Source organism: Phodopus roborovskii, unplaced genomic scaffold (assembly GCF_943737965.1).
Source record: "Phodopus roborovskii unplaced genomic scaffold, PHOROB, whole genome shotgun sequence".
NCBI lineage: Eukaryota > Metazoa > Chordata > Mammalia > Rodentia > Cricetidae > Phodopus > Phodopus roborovskii.
Window position 1 is genome coordinate 31,307,149 of NW_026126541.1, and position 19,755 is coordinate 31,326,903.

Genomic DNA, 19,755 nt, shown 5'->3' on the forward strand with positions numbered 1-19,755 from the left:
GAGGAACCTTTGGCAAGGAACTCCCAAGTAGGCCCTACATGGTGATTTGCAGGCCTGAGGGAGATCAGCCTTTCCTGGCGCCTTAGGAAGTCTGGAAAACTCCAAGCTTAATTGCTACCATCCCACCTGGTCAGGTAACATTTTTACAAGGTCTTTAAAAAGTATACAAGAATGCAATGGAAATTCCTAGCTGATTGCCAGCTCTACGACCACATCATGCTTTGTCACTGTAGATGTCATTTAGCATGGTGGGTTAAATATTTTTACCATATCATTTATTATTTGAAATGTATTTGATATTTATATTATTTACTCAATATGTACTTATTATGGGAATCCATGTGCTATGGTGTGTGTGAGGACATCAAAAGACAAGTTGTGGGAGTCAGTTGTCTCCTTCCAACATGTGGGTCCTGAGGCCCAAACTCAGTTTGACAAGCTTGGCAGCAAACACCTTTACCTGCTGAGCCACATCTCACTAGCCCATAGTGTTTTAGGAAATGGTCAAATGTAGAAACAAAAGCAAAAGACACCTGACATTCTAACTCCTAAATCTGTATCTAATCTTCAACTTTAAAAACGTGAATTATTTGAGATTTAAAAAAGCTTTAGATGTGTGAGAATGTTTGAGTACACATGAACAATTTCATTTCCCATTATTTCCTGAAATTCAATGGGTAATTAATCATTATGTATGTATGTATGTATGTATGTATGTATGTATGTATCAGATAAATTAGTAGGTACCATACCAAAACACTCTTCACTTTGCAAAAAGACTCATTTCAGGATCCTTTTACCTATCAGTCTCTACTTCATATGCAGGCTCATTTCAGAAATGAAGACTATATAAGAAAGATTTTATATCTTTGCCTCACTGCCCAACACCCAAGGCAGTCTTTTCTTAGAAACCTGCTGGCCACACTGGCCAGGGAACCAGGTAAATGGATAAAGTTAGAAAAGAATTCACCCTCAGTGAAGTAACCCAGACCCCAAAAGACAAACATGTATTCGATTCTATGTGGATGTCAGCTTTTAAGCCTTTGAGAGGCATGCCATAATCCATACAACCACAGATGTTAGATACAGAGCAAGGGGCTAGTGGGGAGGGATGTACCTTCCTAGGAAGGAGAAATAAAATAGCTATGGATCGATGGGGGCAGAGACTGGACCAGAAGGATCAGATGGATATGGAAAGAGAAAAGGGTGAGGGAGGGAATACAGGGAGGGGCAGTTAAAACTAAGGGCCATTGAGGGATCACATGGAAACTCTAAAGTGCATACATATATGATGGTGATCTAAATGAAATCACCAAGCAGCGGGGAAGAGGAGTCCCTATGTGGACATCTCTCGTCACCAAATGAAGACTCCAGTTCTGGGAATGGCTTATATCTAATTGAGTTTTTGGCCAAAGGGGCCCCATGGGAACCTCCAAACACCCAGGACATTTCTAAGACTATTGGGTGCCCTCCACAAACTGATGGTAAGGCCCTATTGCTGAAGACAACACCTACACAACTCACAGAACATGGAGAAGTCAAGCTGAGGATGCCTACCTAGAGCCTTCTTTACTGACGAGTGTTCAGGGTTCTGGAAGGTACTCTGCATGCTATACTAAAGCAGAAAGGTAAACACCAACCCAGCTATATACCCTTCCATTCACAATGGTGACATGTACGCAAGATGCACTAGTACAATAGTGTCGCAAAGCCTGTGGGACTAACCAAGCAACATCTGATTGAATTTAAGGCCCACTCCATTGGGTGGGACCTATTCCCAACACTGCTTGCATGGTCAAGAACCTGAGATTAACAGGCCAGGGACCTGAGGGGAAAAGCAAATACTACTGTTCTGCTAAAAGAATATAGCAACACAACGACTCTAACGACATCCTGCTACACTCATAGATCAGTGTCTTGCTCGGCCATCATCAGAGTAAACTCAGAGACCCACAGACAATGTGCAGAGAGTGAGAGATCTTGGAACACTGGGTCCTAAGTGGGGTCTCTCCATCAATTCCCTGAACCCTGTAGAGACTAAGAGGCAGAGGGAATGAAGGACACCAAGGAAACAGGGCTTCTAAACACAGCAAGAATGGCACACATGTGAACTCATCAATAGGGCCTGTACAGGTCTGGGCCTGAGGGGATTCCAGTTCTGAGGGAGGAAGTGGACACAGCCCCACATCCCTAACCGGGAAGCTATCTCTACCTGATAACCACTCACAATAAGAGAGCAAGAATTGATGTGATTTGGGTGGGTGGGCAGCTAGGGAGGATCTAGGAGGAGGTGGTACTATAATTAGAATACTTTTTAAAAATCTGTTTTTAAAGGAAAAAAATAAAGACCTTTAAAAGAATTTAATGTTTAATTTATAGAGGACTTCAAAAACACAAAGCCAAACTGCGCATATGCAATGAGAATAGTATTCTGGGTATGTATGTAAAATAAACTTATACTCTAACTTTTAAGCAAGGGTACACAAAAGCAAATGTGTTCATCCCTGGACAGCTTCATGGTAAGATATGTTCTTTAATGTACTTCAAGTCCATTTTAGGCTGATAATTTGAGTCTCTGTGTATGTCTGTGTATGTACAGAGTGGCCCCAGCGTCTAACACAAGCAAAGGCAAGTATTCTAACATAGAGCTGTACTTAGCTATATTTAGCATAAAATGACTGATACTGGTCATCTAAAAGGACAAAGTGACTCCCAGCACTGAGGAGGCAGAGGCAGGTGGATCTCTGTGAGTTCAAGACCAGCCTGGTCTACTGAGCTAGTTCCTGGACAGGCACTAAAGCAATACAGAGCAACCCCACCCCCCAGCCCCCCAAAAAAACAAACGACTCAATAAAAGATATACAACCAAAATATCATTTGCACAACTTCGGCAATTTTTGTAAATAGAGACTTTAGGACTTGGGTGTTTTTCTCCCCTTTGGCTCAGATCTTAAAAGATTCTCTTTTGTGGACGTAAAGGTCAAGCTTTCCAAACTCATGAGCCAAAGATGTTGTAAAGGACTGACCTATAAGTGTGTTGAACACTTCCTTTATTAAACAGCAACAGAGTCGAGGAGTGGGAGGGGAGCTTTGGAGTATGAGAGAAGAAAAAACGAAGTAGAACCTAGACTGTAATTGGAGTTCTACAAAGTATAATTCCTGCAGTTCCACAGGCTGCCTATAGGAGACAGCACTCGCAACGCAATAAAATATACTTGGTGTACCCAACCCCCAAGAGGACAGGGAAATATCCCATAGGCTAAGCTTAGAGAATTCTTTGGCAATAGTTCTTAAGACACTTCTGTGAATAACCTTTAGAGGTTTTCTGTGTTTGGGGTATTAAGATAGCAGCTAATTTAGTCATTTTAATTAACACCAGCCCAGAAAATTCTTGAAGGAACAAAGACATTATTTTAATCCCTTGGAGACAAAAGGTCACTGCTAGATTTCAGAAACTCGGCTCTCTGTAATACCTCGTTCTCCTCTTCATGCTCCAATATGGCCTGCAGGAATGCTCTCCGCTCGTGGCTAGATGACTTCTGATCAAACATGCCCGCCTGGATAACCTTCTGATCCACATTCAGCTTGTATTTCGCAGCTGCGAGAATCTTTTCTTCGACACTGTTGACAGTGCAGAGCCTCAGAACCCGAACCTCGTTTTGTTGGCCGATACGGTGAGCTCGATCTTGGGCCTGCAGATCCTGTTTTTGAGAACAATATGCTATGAGGAACCAGGTACCTGGATTAACCCAGCAAACACCTAAGAGGGAGATGTGGGAGGGTTCCAAAACCAGCCCTTACAAAGGCTAGAGTTTGCTCATGTGTAAAACAAACAAACAAACAAGAACAACAACAATAACAAAGTCCACAAAAAACCCCCTCCCACTACTGTCTTTGGAAAAGTTCAAGGTCATTTCCTATTGAGGAAGTCTAGACTTAAATTAACCATGTGAAATAACATCTCAGGATTTGAAACCTTGCTTTACAGGTAGTTTATCTGCCTATAGGTTTGCCATGATAATTAACCCTTCACTGAAACAAACACCAGTACGACCAACGCCAGAGTTAAAATCTAGATTATGACCTACAAAAAAATTTTCAAGTAGAAAGACACACAATCTCTTCATTGCAATATGGTAATAACCATTATCTCACTGAATTGCATTTTCATGTATTGTATATACATACATAAAGCATGCACATTTTATTATACATACATACATACATACTAGAGAATTGGGGGGAGGAAGGGGAGGGAAGATATTGGCACAGATGCCAAGATGTAAATATTGGGTGTGGTTCTGCCTCAAAATTCATTTTTGGAAGTTTATTCTGAAGAAACTACCATGGGTCCATGGGTATACATAAATACTCATAAATTAAGAATGAGCATTTTGTTTTGTTTTTGTTTGTTTTGTTGTTGTTAAACAATACCTATTTATTTTTTTCAAATGAGAAGGCCAACCATCAATAGTTCCAGATTACCGATTACGGCAGATTGTGGTGTGCACCAGCAGAGACACGAATTATCACAAGCCTCAATGACACAAAGCTGTACCTGGGGACTAAAGCTGTGAATGAGCATGTATATTTGGTCCCATGTGTGCACATCTACCTGTGCCACAAAAAAATAGGGACCGCATCGAACACCAGCAACTGACAATGTTCACACTGCCCCTAGAGGTGTTTTTTAAAAAAATAGTTTGCATTTTGTTTACACATATTTTAACAGTTTCTTCTACTTTAAACATCTTAATCTTATAATATGAAAAAGGTTTTAATGAAATCTTTAAGTAAAAACTTTCATAAATTTCTGAAGCCATCACCTAACTATAGCTACCTAAATAAAAACATAGTCTGGGCATGTTTTTTTAAGAAAAGGTCTATGCTCTGTTTCTTTCTTTTCTTTTACTTTTTTATTTATTTATTAATTAATTTATTTTTTTTATTTTTTGAGACAGGGTTTCTCTGTATTGCTTTGGAGCCTGTCCTGGAACTAGCTCAGTAGACCAGGCTGGCCTTGAACTCACAGAGATCTGCCTGCTTCTGCCTCCAGAGCGCTGGGATTAATAAAGGCGTGTGCCACCAATGCCCGGCTGCTCTGTTTCTTGAATTCCTAGCATTACACTCTGAACATGGCTGACTCGCAACTATAAGCTTGCTCTTCCAATCAGCCCAGGTTCCTGCCATCTGTGCAGCACAAGTGGAGGAAAGTATGCCCAAGAGACTTGCTCATGCTGCAGGGACCTTTGAAACTGGGCAATTAATTAGGCAGAAGTTTGTCCTCAGAACAAACTATGTGAACAAATTCATGTAAACATCTTGTGCTGAACCGTGAGCACAGTGGGGATTAGAGCATCAGATTATTCTCTTAAGAGGACAGTGTAAAATAAGTAATTAAAGTGCTCCCCTGTGGAGGGCTTGAACCAATCATCACTTCCAACACATCTTCACTAGTACGCTTAAGCAGCAGACAATGACAGGCTCTGTCATCAACCTCTCCATTAGAGCTAAGGTGAGCCAATCATTTCTGTCACAGGGATCCTTCCTAGTAAAGACCTGGGCTCTCTGAGCAGGAGGAAAAACTGTTCTCTCCAAGGAGACTAGTCCCTCCACCAATCACCATATTTCTGCTCCAAACATGAAAACTAGTCTCCTCTTTCAGCTGGTAGCAAATCAGGCTTGCCCAAAAGGGGTAATCTTAGACCAGGCTTACCCAGAAGGGGTAATAATATTCTGCCCTCCATGTAAAAGAGGCCAAAAACAAAACCACAATACTAAAACGCAGGTGTCAGCAAATGACAAGGACAAGAGTCCTTGGGAATTTGTGGCACCAGTTTTGGTGGCAGAGACAGCACTTTGGGTTTGTGTGCTAGATCACCTGTCTATTTGGAAAGTAGCCACAGTTTAGCACTTCTAATTTCTAGGATGGAGATTTACAGAATGCTGAGTCCCTAGGCTGCATGGTATAAACAAGAACTAAGTGCTGTAATTATTAGGTGGGTTAATATTTCTGAGATTTCTCTCTATATTTTTATTTTACTTAGTTTTTACTGTTGTTTGTTCATTTGTTTGTGGCAGTGCTGGAGATTAAAACCCCAGCCTCATACATAATATTAGACATAATGTTATACATAATATACTATAATACTCAAACTCAGAAATCCACCTGCCCCTGTCTCCAGAGTGCTGGGATTAAAGGCTGAACGCATGCAGCTTCCTCCCCCACCCTGCTGGCTTTTACTTTTTGAGACAAAGTACCACTAAATATTGCTTAGCCTGGCCCTGAAGTCACTCCATAACCTAAAACCAGATGAATTCGCAATCTTCCTGCTTCTGCCTCCCTGACAGCTGACATTATGGACCTGTGTCACGAGGTCTTGTTTATGTCTGGGTTTCAATCTCAAACTTCATGGCCCTCATTTATGTGTAAGGCTCTGTGCCTTAAGATCCGGTTGTAGAACTCTTAGCTTCCTCTCCGGAACCGTGTCTGCCTGTATGCTGCCTTGCTTCCCACCATGATGTTAATGGACTGAACCTCTCAAACTGTAAGCCAGCCCCAATTTAGTGTCTTCCTTTATAAGAGTTGCTGTGGTTGTGGTGTCTCTTCACAGCAAGAAAACACTAAGACATGCTACCTGAACTCAAGTGCCCAGTTAAGAAGAGGGCCCCTCTGGACACTTTATGGTTACTTGTTTTGTTATACAGCCTTGGAACTTCCAGTTGAAAAATGGCAATCCAAAGTCATGTTTCTCATCAACATTTTGAAGGGTCTGGTAAGTGCAGGATAAATTTGGTAATCCCAGATTTATGCATTCTCCCTTTACTTCCATGTAGGTCAGACAGTAAAAGCAAAGAGGAAGGAAGAAAACCACAGGAAACCCTGCCTGAAACTGCAGAATGCAACCAGGGAAACTGAAATAAATACCCAAAAAGTCTTGCTGAACTTGAAGCAAGCAGATTCTACTGGCGGCTCCCACTCTTAGCTCTGTTTCAATCTTCTCATCCACCGAGAATAACTGGGATCGAGTGCAACTCACAGGTACCCAGGCTCATTGAATGAGGGCTGGGGCGGCAGTCAGTAAGAGGCAGGCCTGTGTTTCTTAAGAGCTTCCATCAATTCTAATGTACACTTCCCTTCCAGTCAGCAGCACTGTTTGGAAGCCCCTGCCACTGCACCTTCCCAACCAATCACCATGCCGTATGAGCATGTGATTAACTGAGTATAGCCAATTGCTGAGGAGCCTGGCTGAGATGGACACCGTTCTTGTTCACATATAAGAAGTGCAGTCCCCCCCTTTTAGCGGTTGGAATCCAGGGGTGGTTACACTGTGAATGAAACCCTCTGCTGGCATCATTCTACCCAGTATCTTACAGGTAAATGCCCCCTGCCCTAGGGTTGTTAGGAAACCTGTGGCGTAGAGGATTTGGCCAACATTTATTGGCCAACAAATACTCTGGATAGGATATTTCTTTTCTGGTGATTTTAAATGAGATACAAAATAGAAGGTTAATTAACCTATACAAACCGTCCTTGAAGAACTTATATAACTCACCTGAGACTCAGTCTCCTTAATGGCAAAAATGTAAATAGTAACATTCATGCTCTTTCAGGGTAATTGTGAAAACTGAGTGAAGCCAGGCACACCAGGAGGCCAGTGTGGAGAGAGTGCTCAATGGGGGCTAGCTGTTATATTCTTCAGTTTGTTTCTACAATTACTGGTCCTGGAGTTTTGAAGGCAGAGCCTCATGAAAGCTAAGCTCATGGTCCGACACTGAACTCCACCGACAGCCCCTGGAACATTTTTGATTTATCCTTCACCAGATGCAATTTGTTCAATGGCAGTCCCAAGAGATGGGATTAAGACAGAAAGTGAGTTTTCCAGCCCACTCTTGGGCTCTTGGCAGGCTTGGGTATAACACGGAAATAGCTATGCTCCAAGGGAGATAAGAAAACAGCCATAATAATTGGCTGGGCTATTTCTCCTTTGGAGAAATTGCCTGGTCATTTAGAAATGTGCTCTGTCCTATAAATGTGAGTGATGAAACTGATAATCTTCCCCTTCCTCTCCAGAGGAAAAGCCTTGGTACCCAAGTAGGTATGCGCACCTGATGAGGATTCCAGTCGCTGTCAAAGATGACCACTGTGTCAGCGGCCTGAAGATTTAAGCCCAGGCCCCCAGCTCGTGTGCTCAGCAAGAAAATAAAATACTGGGACCCAGGTTCATTGAATTTCTTCAGCAAAGCAGCTCGATCTTCAGACTTGGTGGTGCCTGAGGGGATAAGAAAAATAAATTTGCCAATTAACTCCTGTCCGGAAAAGGCAGAGTCCCAGACCAAAATGCCTGCTTCCTTGAGAAATACATCCATGGTCCTCTTAAGCACTGGTGAGGTAATTGTTGAGATTTCTGTAGTTTTGGAAGGAACTTAAAGCATTTTGCAATTAAAAAAAAAAAAAAAAAAAAAAAAAAAAGAAGAAGGAAAGAAAGGAAAGAATGTTTACACGTTTCTGACCAGATACCTTTGCAACTTCACAAATTCTAGAACATTCTTACTCTAAGATATAATAAAAACATTTCCTGAACTTGTTTTTGGAATTGAAAATAAATAATTTAAAAGCCACCCATGTACATGTATCCGAGAATGCCTGAAAACAGTGATTACAATGATTTAAAGCAACTTTTCCTGAGAGGCATTAAAACAAGGGCGTATTTACTGCTTCCATTCTGAAGACTCTAGGCCACGATCTCTAAAAGTGAACCTCTGTTCACTTTTAAAGGTTAAAAGATGTTAAACCTAAGGAACAGACAGGAACAGATAGGAGGTAAGATGGGTGGCGGTGGGGTGTGGGGTGTGGGGGAACAGGAGGAGAGGAGGGAGGGAATGGGATTGGAATGTAAAAACATAAATTAATATTTAAATAAAGATCCCCAGCACTGCAAAAAAAAATAAATAAAATAAATACAAGAAAAAAAGAAAAAGAAAAAGATGCTAAACAAACATCAATGAACTAAGCAGGCTGTTAGATGCCAGAATGGTCATAGTAAAGAGTGTTGAAGAGTATAGGCTTCAGCAGAGATCCCCGATCCCCATCCCGGAGTGTGGTGCTCAATTGTGGGCACACCTGTGCTCCGCTCTAGCCATCTGGAACAGATTTATCTAGCCTCTTCATAAAACCCACGTGGAAGGGACAGCGCAGAACTCACCAGTGTCCCACCTGAACGCATTTCACTAGGGATGTAGTGATGCTGGATTCTGAACAGGCTGATGGGGAACAGCTAAGCATGTTACATGATACTCCCTGGCTGGCCACTGGACACATGTTGCTCCTATGAGTTGTTCTTTTTTTAGGTTGAAAATATACTACGATTTATGTCAGAGGATTAAAACATTTAACTGGCGCCAGCCAAAGGAATCAAGTTACTCACTAGGGCCAAGTTCCCAAGCATGGAGGATCTGGTTTCCACATTTTTGTAGAAATAATGAGCACTCTCGGGAGGGGTAGGGGGGATCAGTCCCCCAAATACAGCAAGTGGGGATTAGGAGCGGTGGTCGGGAGCTCTCCTCCTGTAACAAAGCGATGTTCTTTAGACTGGCCTTACTTTCTAAATTAGAGTTTTTGTTGTTGTTGTTTCTTGTTTTTTTGTTTTTTGTTTGGTGAACTGCTCAAATCCTTCCAGGGGGAACTGCAGGAATCTAACCTTGGGGGAGGGGTGGTTTATTGACTGGGGTCTGAAACTTGCAAATCTTTTTTTTTTTTTGTCCATGATGCAGACCAAGGGAAGACATGTTTCGCTTTGCAGGAGACCTTCTCCATACTGCCTTTCCAGTTACAGTCTTCTACACAGAAGGGAAATGTTTGATGACCGTCTCACAGTTTTAGATACCCCTCTCCATTATTAATGGGCAAGTTTGTTACATGCCCTTCACAAAACAGTATCACGACCAAAGTGTGTGCATAGAAAAGCTGGCTAGGACAAAAAAAAAAAAAAAAAAAAACCTAAGGGAGGGACTGGGGGCCATCATCTCCTTGAAAGGTATGTCCCCATGGACCCAGAGATGGCCCACTAGGCCCTACCTCTCTTATAGATTCAACCATGTCCCAGTAAAGACATTCTGGGGAGCAAACATTTTACACAAAGGACTTGGAAGGGGGGCGTGAAAATCTAAACTAGAGCTCTTACTCCTCCATAAATGGAGAATTCTTTACGAAAAACACACCCACCCTTAAGTTAGGGATTGAACCTAGGACCTGGTAAGTAAACACTCCGTTACTAAGCTACAAGTCTTAAAGACCTCCCTAACCCTACAGTTGATATCCTACACAGGGTTCAGTTTGAGAAGAGTATAACATTGTAAGCTTGCTCCAGGTACATTTTGTGTCTTGAAATATACTTCTTTGTAAGTAATGCCAGTTGCAGCATTAGATTACTCCAAAGGAGTCATCACCCACATGTTTGTCCTCTGCCTTAAACTGCAAGTCAAGCCGAACAAACAAACAGAAATACTTCTGAAATAGTGTAAGGAGAAATAATGGCATTGGTTCCTTAGCAGCCAGGAAGAGAAACTGGCACCTGGATACTCTGAGGTTACAACCTTCAACATTTTTAATCACTGAAAAATGATCTGGTAAAGATTAAGTCTTAAGATATGAATAGAACCACCTGGGAAACATGCCTACCCAGGATGAAATAACCTGGAGTGTAAAACAGAGCCCTGAAAAATAAAATGCTTTAGTCAAAGCTGTCCTCTGGCTCTCCAGGAGAGACCTCAGGCTAACACAGAACTGAGTGCTTAAAAAAAAAAAAAAAAACTGGAGAAAAACAAAACAAAGCAAAACAAAAAACAAAACAAAAAAAACCATTAAATCACTTTCCAAGCAAAGCCACAGTACAGTTCTTCCTATGAGGAGACTCATAATTCCCTGGCTTGTCACGTCCATCTGTAGACACCAGCACACCAGGTCACTGCTGCTCACCAGCAACCTCTTCATTATTGCTAGGGGAGTCTCAAACTGCCCTTCAAGGGTTCATCCAAAGGCAAGAGCTCCTGGCCCCCTGCAGGTGCACAGGGATTTGAAGTGCTCGGCCTAGCGTCTATGGTGAATGGGACATGACCCATTCCAGGGATACATGTAAAAGCAAGGGGCAACTGTGTTGACAACTACAGAATTTGCTGGAAGGAACACATGGAACACATTGCCAATCTGTCGTGACTGCTAATTTCTCACCGAGTTTTTGACTGTCTTAGGAAATTCTGTCTTCTGGATGAAACTTCACCATTTCTATTCGCAAAGGAAAAGAAAAAAATCCTTTCCCCTGACAACAAAACAATAGACAGGAGCTAAATCTATCTGTGCAATCACAGTCTTTGCAGAAAAAACATTTGCTTAGCTTTCAGCAAGTGATTTTTCCTCCTGAAGCCAGAGTTGATATGTCAAATTCAGTAATGAAAATCTGAAGACCTTTTATGACCTCGTGTGGGGAGCAGCTAGAAGGGTGAATAATAACATAGCCATGTGTACCATGCTCCCCACTTCCAAAATGAGGGGCTGCCATTTGTAGTGGGGAAAGCCTGTCTAGGCATCATGGCCCCTTTTGCACAACTTCATCTCTTCTGAAAGCAAACAGCAAGCTGCCCAGGTGTCATGCTTCCCTTGCTCCCGGAATCCTTCTGAGGATGCTGCTGATGGACAAGCTAACTTCAAAGGTGGCAGTACTTCCCTGAATATGCTTAAATCAAGCACTTTTGGAACTAGGTAATCTAAGTTAGAAGCTGGTTTCACAGCTCAGCTTCGTGTTCTATTCTTCTAAATGGAGATTGTATTGACAGGCATAAGACACTTGTTGAGAAAATTAACAATGCCCATGAGGTGTCTCTTTTGTCATGCATGTTACGGTTACTATTATACACAACAATAAGAACCACCACCAAATAATTGAAGAGGCAAGCAAACAGACTGGAAATCACTTTTTGCCACTTTAAAAAAAATGTTTCTGTTGCTGTTAAATGAGTGTATGTGTGCACTTTGCCAGAAGAGGGCACTAGAATCCTCAGCACTACAGTTACAGATGGTCCTAAGCTGCTGTGTGGGTGCTGGGAACTCAATCCAGCAAGTGCTTATAACTGTTTTCATCTTTCTAACACTTCTTCCGTTTTACAGACTCAAACCTTCCCAGGGTACAGTCCTCACATAGAGATTCAAAAGGAAGTAACAGGAAATAGCAACAGTGTTAGGCAGGCACCTCAGGGTGGCTAGAAACCTACAACTGGGGGGTGGGGGCGGAAGTGGTTAAACCTGTCTGCTTTACCTGAGCAATTATAGGACGCACCCACAGTGGAAGAGAGAGCTCCACTCCAAGGGGGGGGGGTGACCAAAAAACAATAGAAAGACTCAGATTTGATGAAAGAGAGATAAAGACTAGATGATTAAGAGTATCTATGGAAACACATTCATGTTGACTTTGGACTCAGCCATTCATCAGTAGGCAACTTTGGAGACAAAGGGTAAAGGGATCATGGAGTGTCTGATGGCACAACTAACTTTAAATAAGACTAAAAAGTTTAAGTTAACAATTTTTTAAGACCCCCAAGAGGTAGGCCACACAGAAAATGAACCTAAAAACTCAAGTAAGAAAACATTTGCCAAGTGATTTATTTCTAATTAACCATGTATGCGGATCAGAATGAAAATAGCCCAAAACCTTCTAATGGAATATAAATTTTAATTTCCTACTCGATTAACAATGGCATTACACTGCATCAGATAAAAATGGTTATTAGGAAGCTGGGCTGTCTTCGCCCAGAGTCACATGCATCCTGCACTAAAGCCTGCTCTAATCCCTACGTACCACTTAATTTGTTTGTTTTTTTGTTTTGTCTTTTTCAAGACAGGGTTTCTTTGTGTAAAAGCTCTGGCCTTCCTGGAACTCTCTTTGTAGCTCAGGGTAGCCTTAAACTCACAGAGATCCACCTGCTTCTGCCTCTCTAGTGCTGGGATTAAAGGCATGGGCCACCTAGCCTACACTTCTTGACTACATCGTCCATTGCTGGACTTTGAAAATGGCAGTTTCTGGTCAGTATCCAATTTAGCCATGTAATTTAGGGAATATCCCTAAATGCATATTTTCTCCTGTTCAATATTTGCTTATTAATGTGATATTTATATTGCATTCATGTTTTTTCCCTTCTTCTTTTGGAGACAGGGTTTCACTATATAGGTAGGCCAGGCTGGTCTAGAAATCACTATGTGGAACAGGTAGGCCTTGAACTCAGAGACCCACCTGTTCCTGTCTCCTGAGTACTGGTATTAAAGGTGTGCACTACCAGGGCCAGTCTAATTTCATCCTTAAATTCACATAACTTTTTAAAATAGCTGTGTGCTTGTTAGTTTATGTGGACTTGACACAAGTATTAGGGAAGAGGAAACCTTGACTAAGAAAATGCCTCTTCAGAATGGCCTGTGGTAAGCCTGTAAGGCATTTTCTTGATTGGGGAGTTGTGTAGGAGGTTCCAGCTCACTACGGACAGAGCCAACCTGAGTAAGTGATCCTGAGATGTATGAGAAAGCAAACCGAGCAAGCCAGTGAGGAGTATTCCTCCCTGTGCGACATGAAAGCTATCAGATGAAGTAAAACCTTTCCTCTCCAAGTTGTGTTTGGTCATGGTGATTTATCATAGTAATGGAAACCCTAATTAGGCCAGTTTGCAAAACCAAATAGCAATGAAGTTTCATCTCTGAACAATGTGGCTCGTACCTATGTCCCATTTAGCAGCAGAGGCCTCAGTGGCAAACTCATAAATGAACCATTACACTGTTTCTGAATAGAGGAGACATATAGTGCATCCCTTAAAATAAGTCAAAGGTTTGTCAGCATACTTCATGGCTCATAGAGTTGGGGCTAAGGTGTTAAGCTCTTCTGGTCCTGACTCTGTGTTGGTGTATATGTGAGATAAACAACTGTGCAAATCATGTCATGTTGTGAAGGGCATCAGAAGACATAAACTTTGCATCTAGCAGACCACATCCAGCCCTCAGGCCCAGTTCTTGGTGTTTATTCCTCCTTTTTGGCAGAGACCACATCTCAGGTCCCATGGCACCTTTTTTTTAGCACCGTGGTTTGAGTCTGATGCCTCCTGAACTTACCATCAAGGCGTAGGTAAAGGAAGTTCCGAAAAGCAAAGTAATCCTCCATGATGGTCATGAGAGACGTCATCTGGCAGAAAAGCAGCACGCGGTGGTTAGTCGCTCTCAATTTGGGCAGAATACGATCAAGTAGCTCAAACTTTCCTGAGGCCCGATACAGCTCAGCCCTGAACCCAAAAACGCAAAACAAGAAGGCAGTATTACTGCTGTCTTCTTGAGAGATCCAGAAGTGCTTAGCTTTGCAGATAGAACCTTGCACATAGTAAACATTCAATAAAGAACTGTGGATGAAAGGGTGAATGAACAAATGGCTATCAGCTCCAAAGCCATGCTTACACTTAGAGGGAAAAAATGCTATCCGTACAAAACCCATGAAGGGTGTGACGTGCATGCTGCATATGTGACATGTGCCAGAAAGAAAAGGCGACTTTCCATAGCTCTAAGATTCTTCATGGTGTGCCATCAAGTTAATTTAAGGCATCCATTAAAGACTTCTCAGTACCCCTGGGTACCAACACGATGTGGTCAGGCATGCACATAGGGGTCAGGACTATAAAGACAAGCAGGTGACAACGAGAACTCAAGAATGTTCTAGGCCCTGGCAGGTCCTTTCAGAAATGAAGTCACAGCCACACCCATGCCTTTCTGTCTGTCTGATTCCATCCTACACTAGCCATGTCAATAGGTATGGCAGGCTTTATGGTTCACAAAGGAGAAAGTATTTCCTATCTGCCTCTACCGATGCACCTTGCCCATCACTGACTTGGAGTGTGTGAGGTTACTGACTTCCCTGGAGAGAACACTTCACTAAAATCTGGTATAACAAGTGAAAAGGCATGTAAATGAGAAGCGAGGGCATGCACATAGAGAGGAGACTGCAGGGAAAGGAAGATGCATGTGCATAGGCCCTGGGGGGTGCAGGAGCCTGGTATGCCTCATGAATTCGGACCAAGCAATGGTGAGTGTAACTCGGTGAGGCCAGGATGGGGGACCTGGGAGGGGAGAATGGAGCATGTACTGGGGAGCCCTGTGTAGACCCTTCTGGTTTTTAGTGCAGTGGGCAATGACTGATGTGTTGTAAACAGAAGCATGACCTTGAGTAACCTCTTTCACAGGGTTGCCATGGGCACTTGTATGAGAAGGACTGGGGAGGGATAAGGTCTTGGCTTACTGCAGGGGTGCTAGGCAAAGTATGATTGAAGGAGAGAGACAAGCTATGGTAAGGAGGAAGAGGTGGGACCTTCCCTCCCGATAACCCTTTTGCTTTTAAATCAACCGGACTGTGCTGTGTGATACTAAAATTTACTCTGAGGGCTGAAACTGTCTGCAGCAGTCACCCATGGACATCCAGCTAACAACACTGAAAATGTAACACTAGGTGGCAGAATTTATGCCACGGTACATTTTGTTCCTAATGGATCCTTTTCCATATTTATCTTCCTGTCTACCCATCACATACTCTGAGACCTGTCCCTTAATAGCCATGTTCCCCTGTACCTCTGGCCATGCTGGCAGGAGCAGAAGTGGCCTCAAGATCCAGGGGACCAGTGAAGCAAGGACTGAGAAGAGCTAACTGGCTCTAATCCCGGTGGGATCCAGTTCCCGTTGACCCTGCCTGACCCTGCGATTCAGCAGAGACACATATACCCCATTCATTTCTTCTGGGGTGAGACTCAACACACTTTGTGTAGGGTGTGCTTCATTGTTTCTCTGCTGCAAGGTGTGACCCCATCCTATGTTCATGCTAACTATATATATATATATATATATATATATATATATATATATATATCCTTCTCAGATCATACTCCAAAACTTGACTTAAAACTGATCACTTACTTATGGCAGGTGAGGCTAAACAGCCACAGGAAATTAGTAGGGATAAAAAAAAAAAAAATCTCTTCAAGCCCAAGTTATACTTTAGGTTTGCAGTCACCGCACTCAGGGGCTGGAACAATGTTTTCAGTACGTGAAAGCACTAGTAAGTCTCTTAAATGAGATCTATGTCCTTTGAGTGGACATGTGCTTAGGGCAAGCTGCAAATGAAGCTGGTAAAGAACAAGCGAATGCTGATACCCCATTTTGCCTAGCAACTTCTGTCCCTCTACATGGGAGCAAGGAGGGCTAAGGAGGCTGGATGCTACAGAAAGAGGTTAGGTAAAGCCAATAGCAATGCATCTTGAAAGGGGCGGGGAGTATTTACCCATTGATGACCCCATTTGAATAGCCCAGGTGTTCAGCAAAGGATTCCTGGAAAAGAGAGATGAATGTGAATTTAATATGCAATCGTTAACTTTTTGGTTTCTCTAGTATGTCTAAAGCTCAGTCAAAGCAAAGCAAATGATCCCGGAATAACAAATCAGAAACTCAGGTCTCTGAGGTCCCTTTCTGTCCCATCAGAGAGTGCCTGAGCATGGGTTGGCTAGAAGCTGGAGGTGGAGCTGTTTCTAGGGATCCACTCACAAGCTCACAGTTCAAGCTGAAGGCAGGGTTTAATACAAGCCCATCACAACTATCATGTCAGCATAAACATAACACAACAACAGTAAACAATAGAAATAATAGCCATTATATACCGGTCACGTACCCCCTCTCAGTTCTCCCTTTCCTCTTTACAAATAAAGCCCTAACCATACTAGACCAGTGGTTCTCAAGTTTCCTAACACTGCAACCCTTTAATACAGTTCCACACATAGGCTGGGAGTGGTAGGCTACACAGAGAAGAGTCCCCTGCTCAAAATAAAACATAGCTTCCCCCCACCCCCCACACACCAGGTTTGAAGATCCCCAGAGAGATAACTCCAGTCCCAAAACTGAGGGTTGTAAAGTTATTTGGAATCCATACATGGTGTGTGGAAGGTAAAACAGAAAATTGGCAAACACGCACAGCATCTTGAGCCCGCCTTGAGCCCATAATAGCCAGAGTCTGCGGTAGTTTCACCATAATTGGTCCCCATAATCTGGCACTGAAGGTGGAAAACAGAAAGCAGGTGAAGATGTAATTGAACAAGGGGGACGTATTCCAGCCCCAGAAAACAGCAGAAATCGGCAGCTTCAGCCAAATGGTTCTGGCTTTAGAGTTAAGGACAGAAGAAATGGGTTATGGGAATTGACTCTATGCCTAAGGAATGCTGCTGCGGCCAGGCACGTGTCAGGGTGTCCCTGAACGGAGGCCTAGTAGACAGGCCATTGTGTGAAGGCTTGAGACAGGCCATTGTGTGAAGGCCTGATGTTGAAGGCTTGTGGAATGCCTGCTGAGGGGAGCTGCCCCAGCCCCAGAGAAAGAAGTGTGCTGCAGTCAATGGTTCTGAACAGAGCTGGACACCTGAAGAGAGTCTTGACATCAGACATGGAGATGCAGACTTTGGAGTTTGCCCAGCTGCTTTCTGGGCATGCTTTGGTCCAGTGTTTCCTCACTATGGTCCCTTCCCAGCGTTTCGGCATGGTAATGTATACCCGGGGCTATTATATATTGGAAGTATGTTGTCTGCTTTTTGATTTTGAGTTTTACAGGGGGATGACAGCTAAGAAATTGCCATGCATCTCAGAAGAGACATTGGACTTCGAAACAAGTTTGAGACTGTTATAGACTTTTGAAGTTGGACTGAATATTTTGTTTTGTTTTTTTTTTCTTTTGCATTATAATACAGCTATAAGCCTTGGGGGTGGCAGGGAGTAGAATGTGGTGATTGGAAAGAAGATGCCCCCAAAGGGAGTGGCACTATTGGGAGGTGTGGCCTTGTTGGAGGAAGTTGGAGGAAGTGCGACACTGTCGAGGGGGCTTTGAGGTCTCGCTCTTTTTTTTTTAAACTCAAGTTTCCCTCGGTGTGACAGTTGACTTCTTGCTCATTTCTAGTCAAGGTGTAGCCAGCACCACATCTGCTCACATGCTGCCCCCGTGCTCCCATCATGATCATAAAGGACTGAACCTCTGAAACGACAAGCCAGCCACTCCAATGACTCCTTTATAGGAGTTGCTGTGGTCATGATGTCTCTTCACAGTAATAAAACACTAACTAAGACAGAGTCAGTGACAACTGCTGGCTCTGGTTTCTCTGGTTTCTAGGAGCATCCTTGAAACTGTTGTATAAACAAGCACCCATGCAGGGTGTCTGTCTGTTCACAGGCAGCCACTTAAAGTGCAAACAAACAGGCACTGACTGGAGAGCATCTGCCCAGAACTTCCCCGCACTACTCTCCTTCTTGGAGCTCCAGAGTCCCAAGCAAATTCCCCTTCCTTTGTATCTGGCCATTTGGGGAGGAATACTCAAAGCTAAGAATATTTTTCAACTCATTTTGTCCTGCAATTGAGCTTTAGTTTTCTGGAAGGTTCTGTCAGGTATTTAGTGCATAGCCCTACAGTGCTTCGCCTCTCAGCCATTTCTCCTGTTTAGTTTGTAGCAAGCAGTGGCCCTTGTGGGGACAACTGTTTCAGGCCCATGTGGTTCAGGCCCAGACGCTGAAAGTGGCTTCTTCATATTTCTGCTCAAGCCCCCACTAAATGGAAACTTGTCAGTGAGGGAATCTCATTCACATGGAACAAACAGAGAAGAAAATGTCCTATGATCTAAAAACAGTGTTCTAGAGACCTTAGCATCAGAACAAAGCAACAATCCACATCATCATAATGGAAACACTTCTATGTAGGGAAAAAAAAAATCAATCTATTCCATAGGCTAAAGCCAGCATCTCTCACAAGGATAATATTTCGAGAACATCTTTCTCTTCAATATCTATAAACACATTATTTAAGTATTTTTCCCAGCACCCTTCAGAGGCAGCTGGCTGCATCTGTCATTATCTTCAATTTCAGAACTCCAACAGTAACAAGGTAATTCACAGCATTTACCCAAATCCACATAATGAGCCCACACTCCCAACATTTCCTCACTACTTTAAACTCTTAGTTATAAAATCCCTGATGCTCAGGCAGTCAGTGCCAAAGCGAATCCACACCCAGGAAACAGGTCTATTAATTCTACCAGAAAAACCAGGACCGTGCAGGCTGGCATCCCCATATATGCGGTACACATATTTGGGGTTTGTCTTTCTAATAAAGATATACAAGATACAGACTCACCTCAATGTGCTGAAACATATATGGGTGGTTGCAAATTTTTCTCAGCTGCATGATCGTGTTCATAAGCGTCTTGGCACCTCCTTTCCCCTGAGTAAAAGATACATTGAAAAGAATGGAATTAATTATTCATTGATCAAGTATTTTCAAGTTTTTAAAAACTAGGCTTCAAGACCAAGGGTGTCGCTCACTGGTAGAGCCTATGCCCAGCTTATGAATGGTCTGAGTACACGTCTAGCATCGAGGAAAGAGAAAGGGAATGGTGAAGAAAGTACTGACAGACTGACTAGATAGCTCATAGAAAGAACACAGTGCCCTACCTCATCTTAGTACCCACACACCTTGAACCTAGAGTTCAGGGTGTTATTTAGATATCTCTGGATCAGAGATAGTGTGGCCCTTGTGATTAATTTATCCTACAGAAAAAGAAATCTTACAAAATTAATTCAAGTCAATGGCTTTGTGTCAGGTCTGTCCACAGGTGTTGCAGGGTATTTGTTTATGCTGTAAAGGCAGGACTTCTAGGCAAAGA

General features: G+C 42.8%; 1 protein-coding gene across 6 annotated transcripts in view; it reads right to left on the reverse strand.

Moving 5' to 3' along the window:
- Smarca2 (SWI/SNF related, matrix associated, actin dependent regulator of chromatin, subfamily a, member 2) overlaps positions 1 to 19,755 on the reverse strand; it is a 163,435-nt gene that overhangs the window by 60,335 nt on the left and 83,345 nt on the right. For all 6 annotated transcript variants that reach the window (XR_007835478.1, XM_051199842.1, XM_051199841.1 and 3 more), the window contains 5 exons: positions 19,227 to 19,313; positions 16,350 to 16,396; positions 14,147 to 14,313; positions 8,110 to 8,273; positions 3,474 to 3,701 (listed from right to left, as the gene is read on the reverse strand). Coding sequence is in view for 5 of the 6 variants with exons in the window: in XM_051199842.1 (XP_051055799.1) it covers positions 3,474 to 3,701; positions 8,110 to 8,273; positions 14,147 to 14,313; positions 16,350 to 16,396; positions 19,227 to 19,313 (693 nt within the window). In the remaining variant the exon portion in view is untranslated. The remainder of the gene's footprint in view (positions 1 to 3,473; positions 3,702 to 8,109; positions 8,274 to 14,146; positions 14,314 to 16,349; positions 16,397 to 19,226; positions 19,314 to 19,755) is intronic.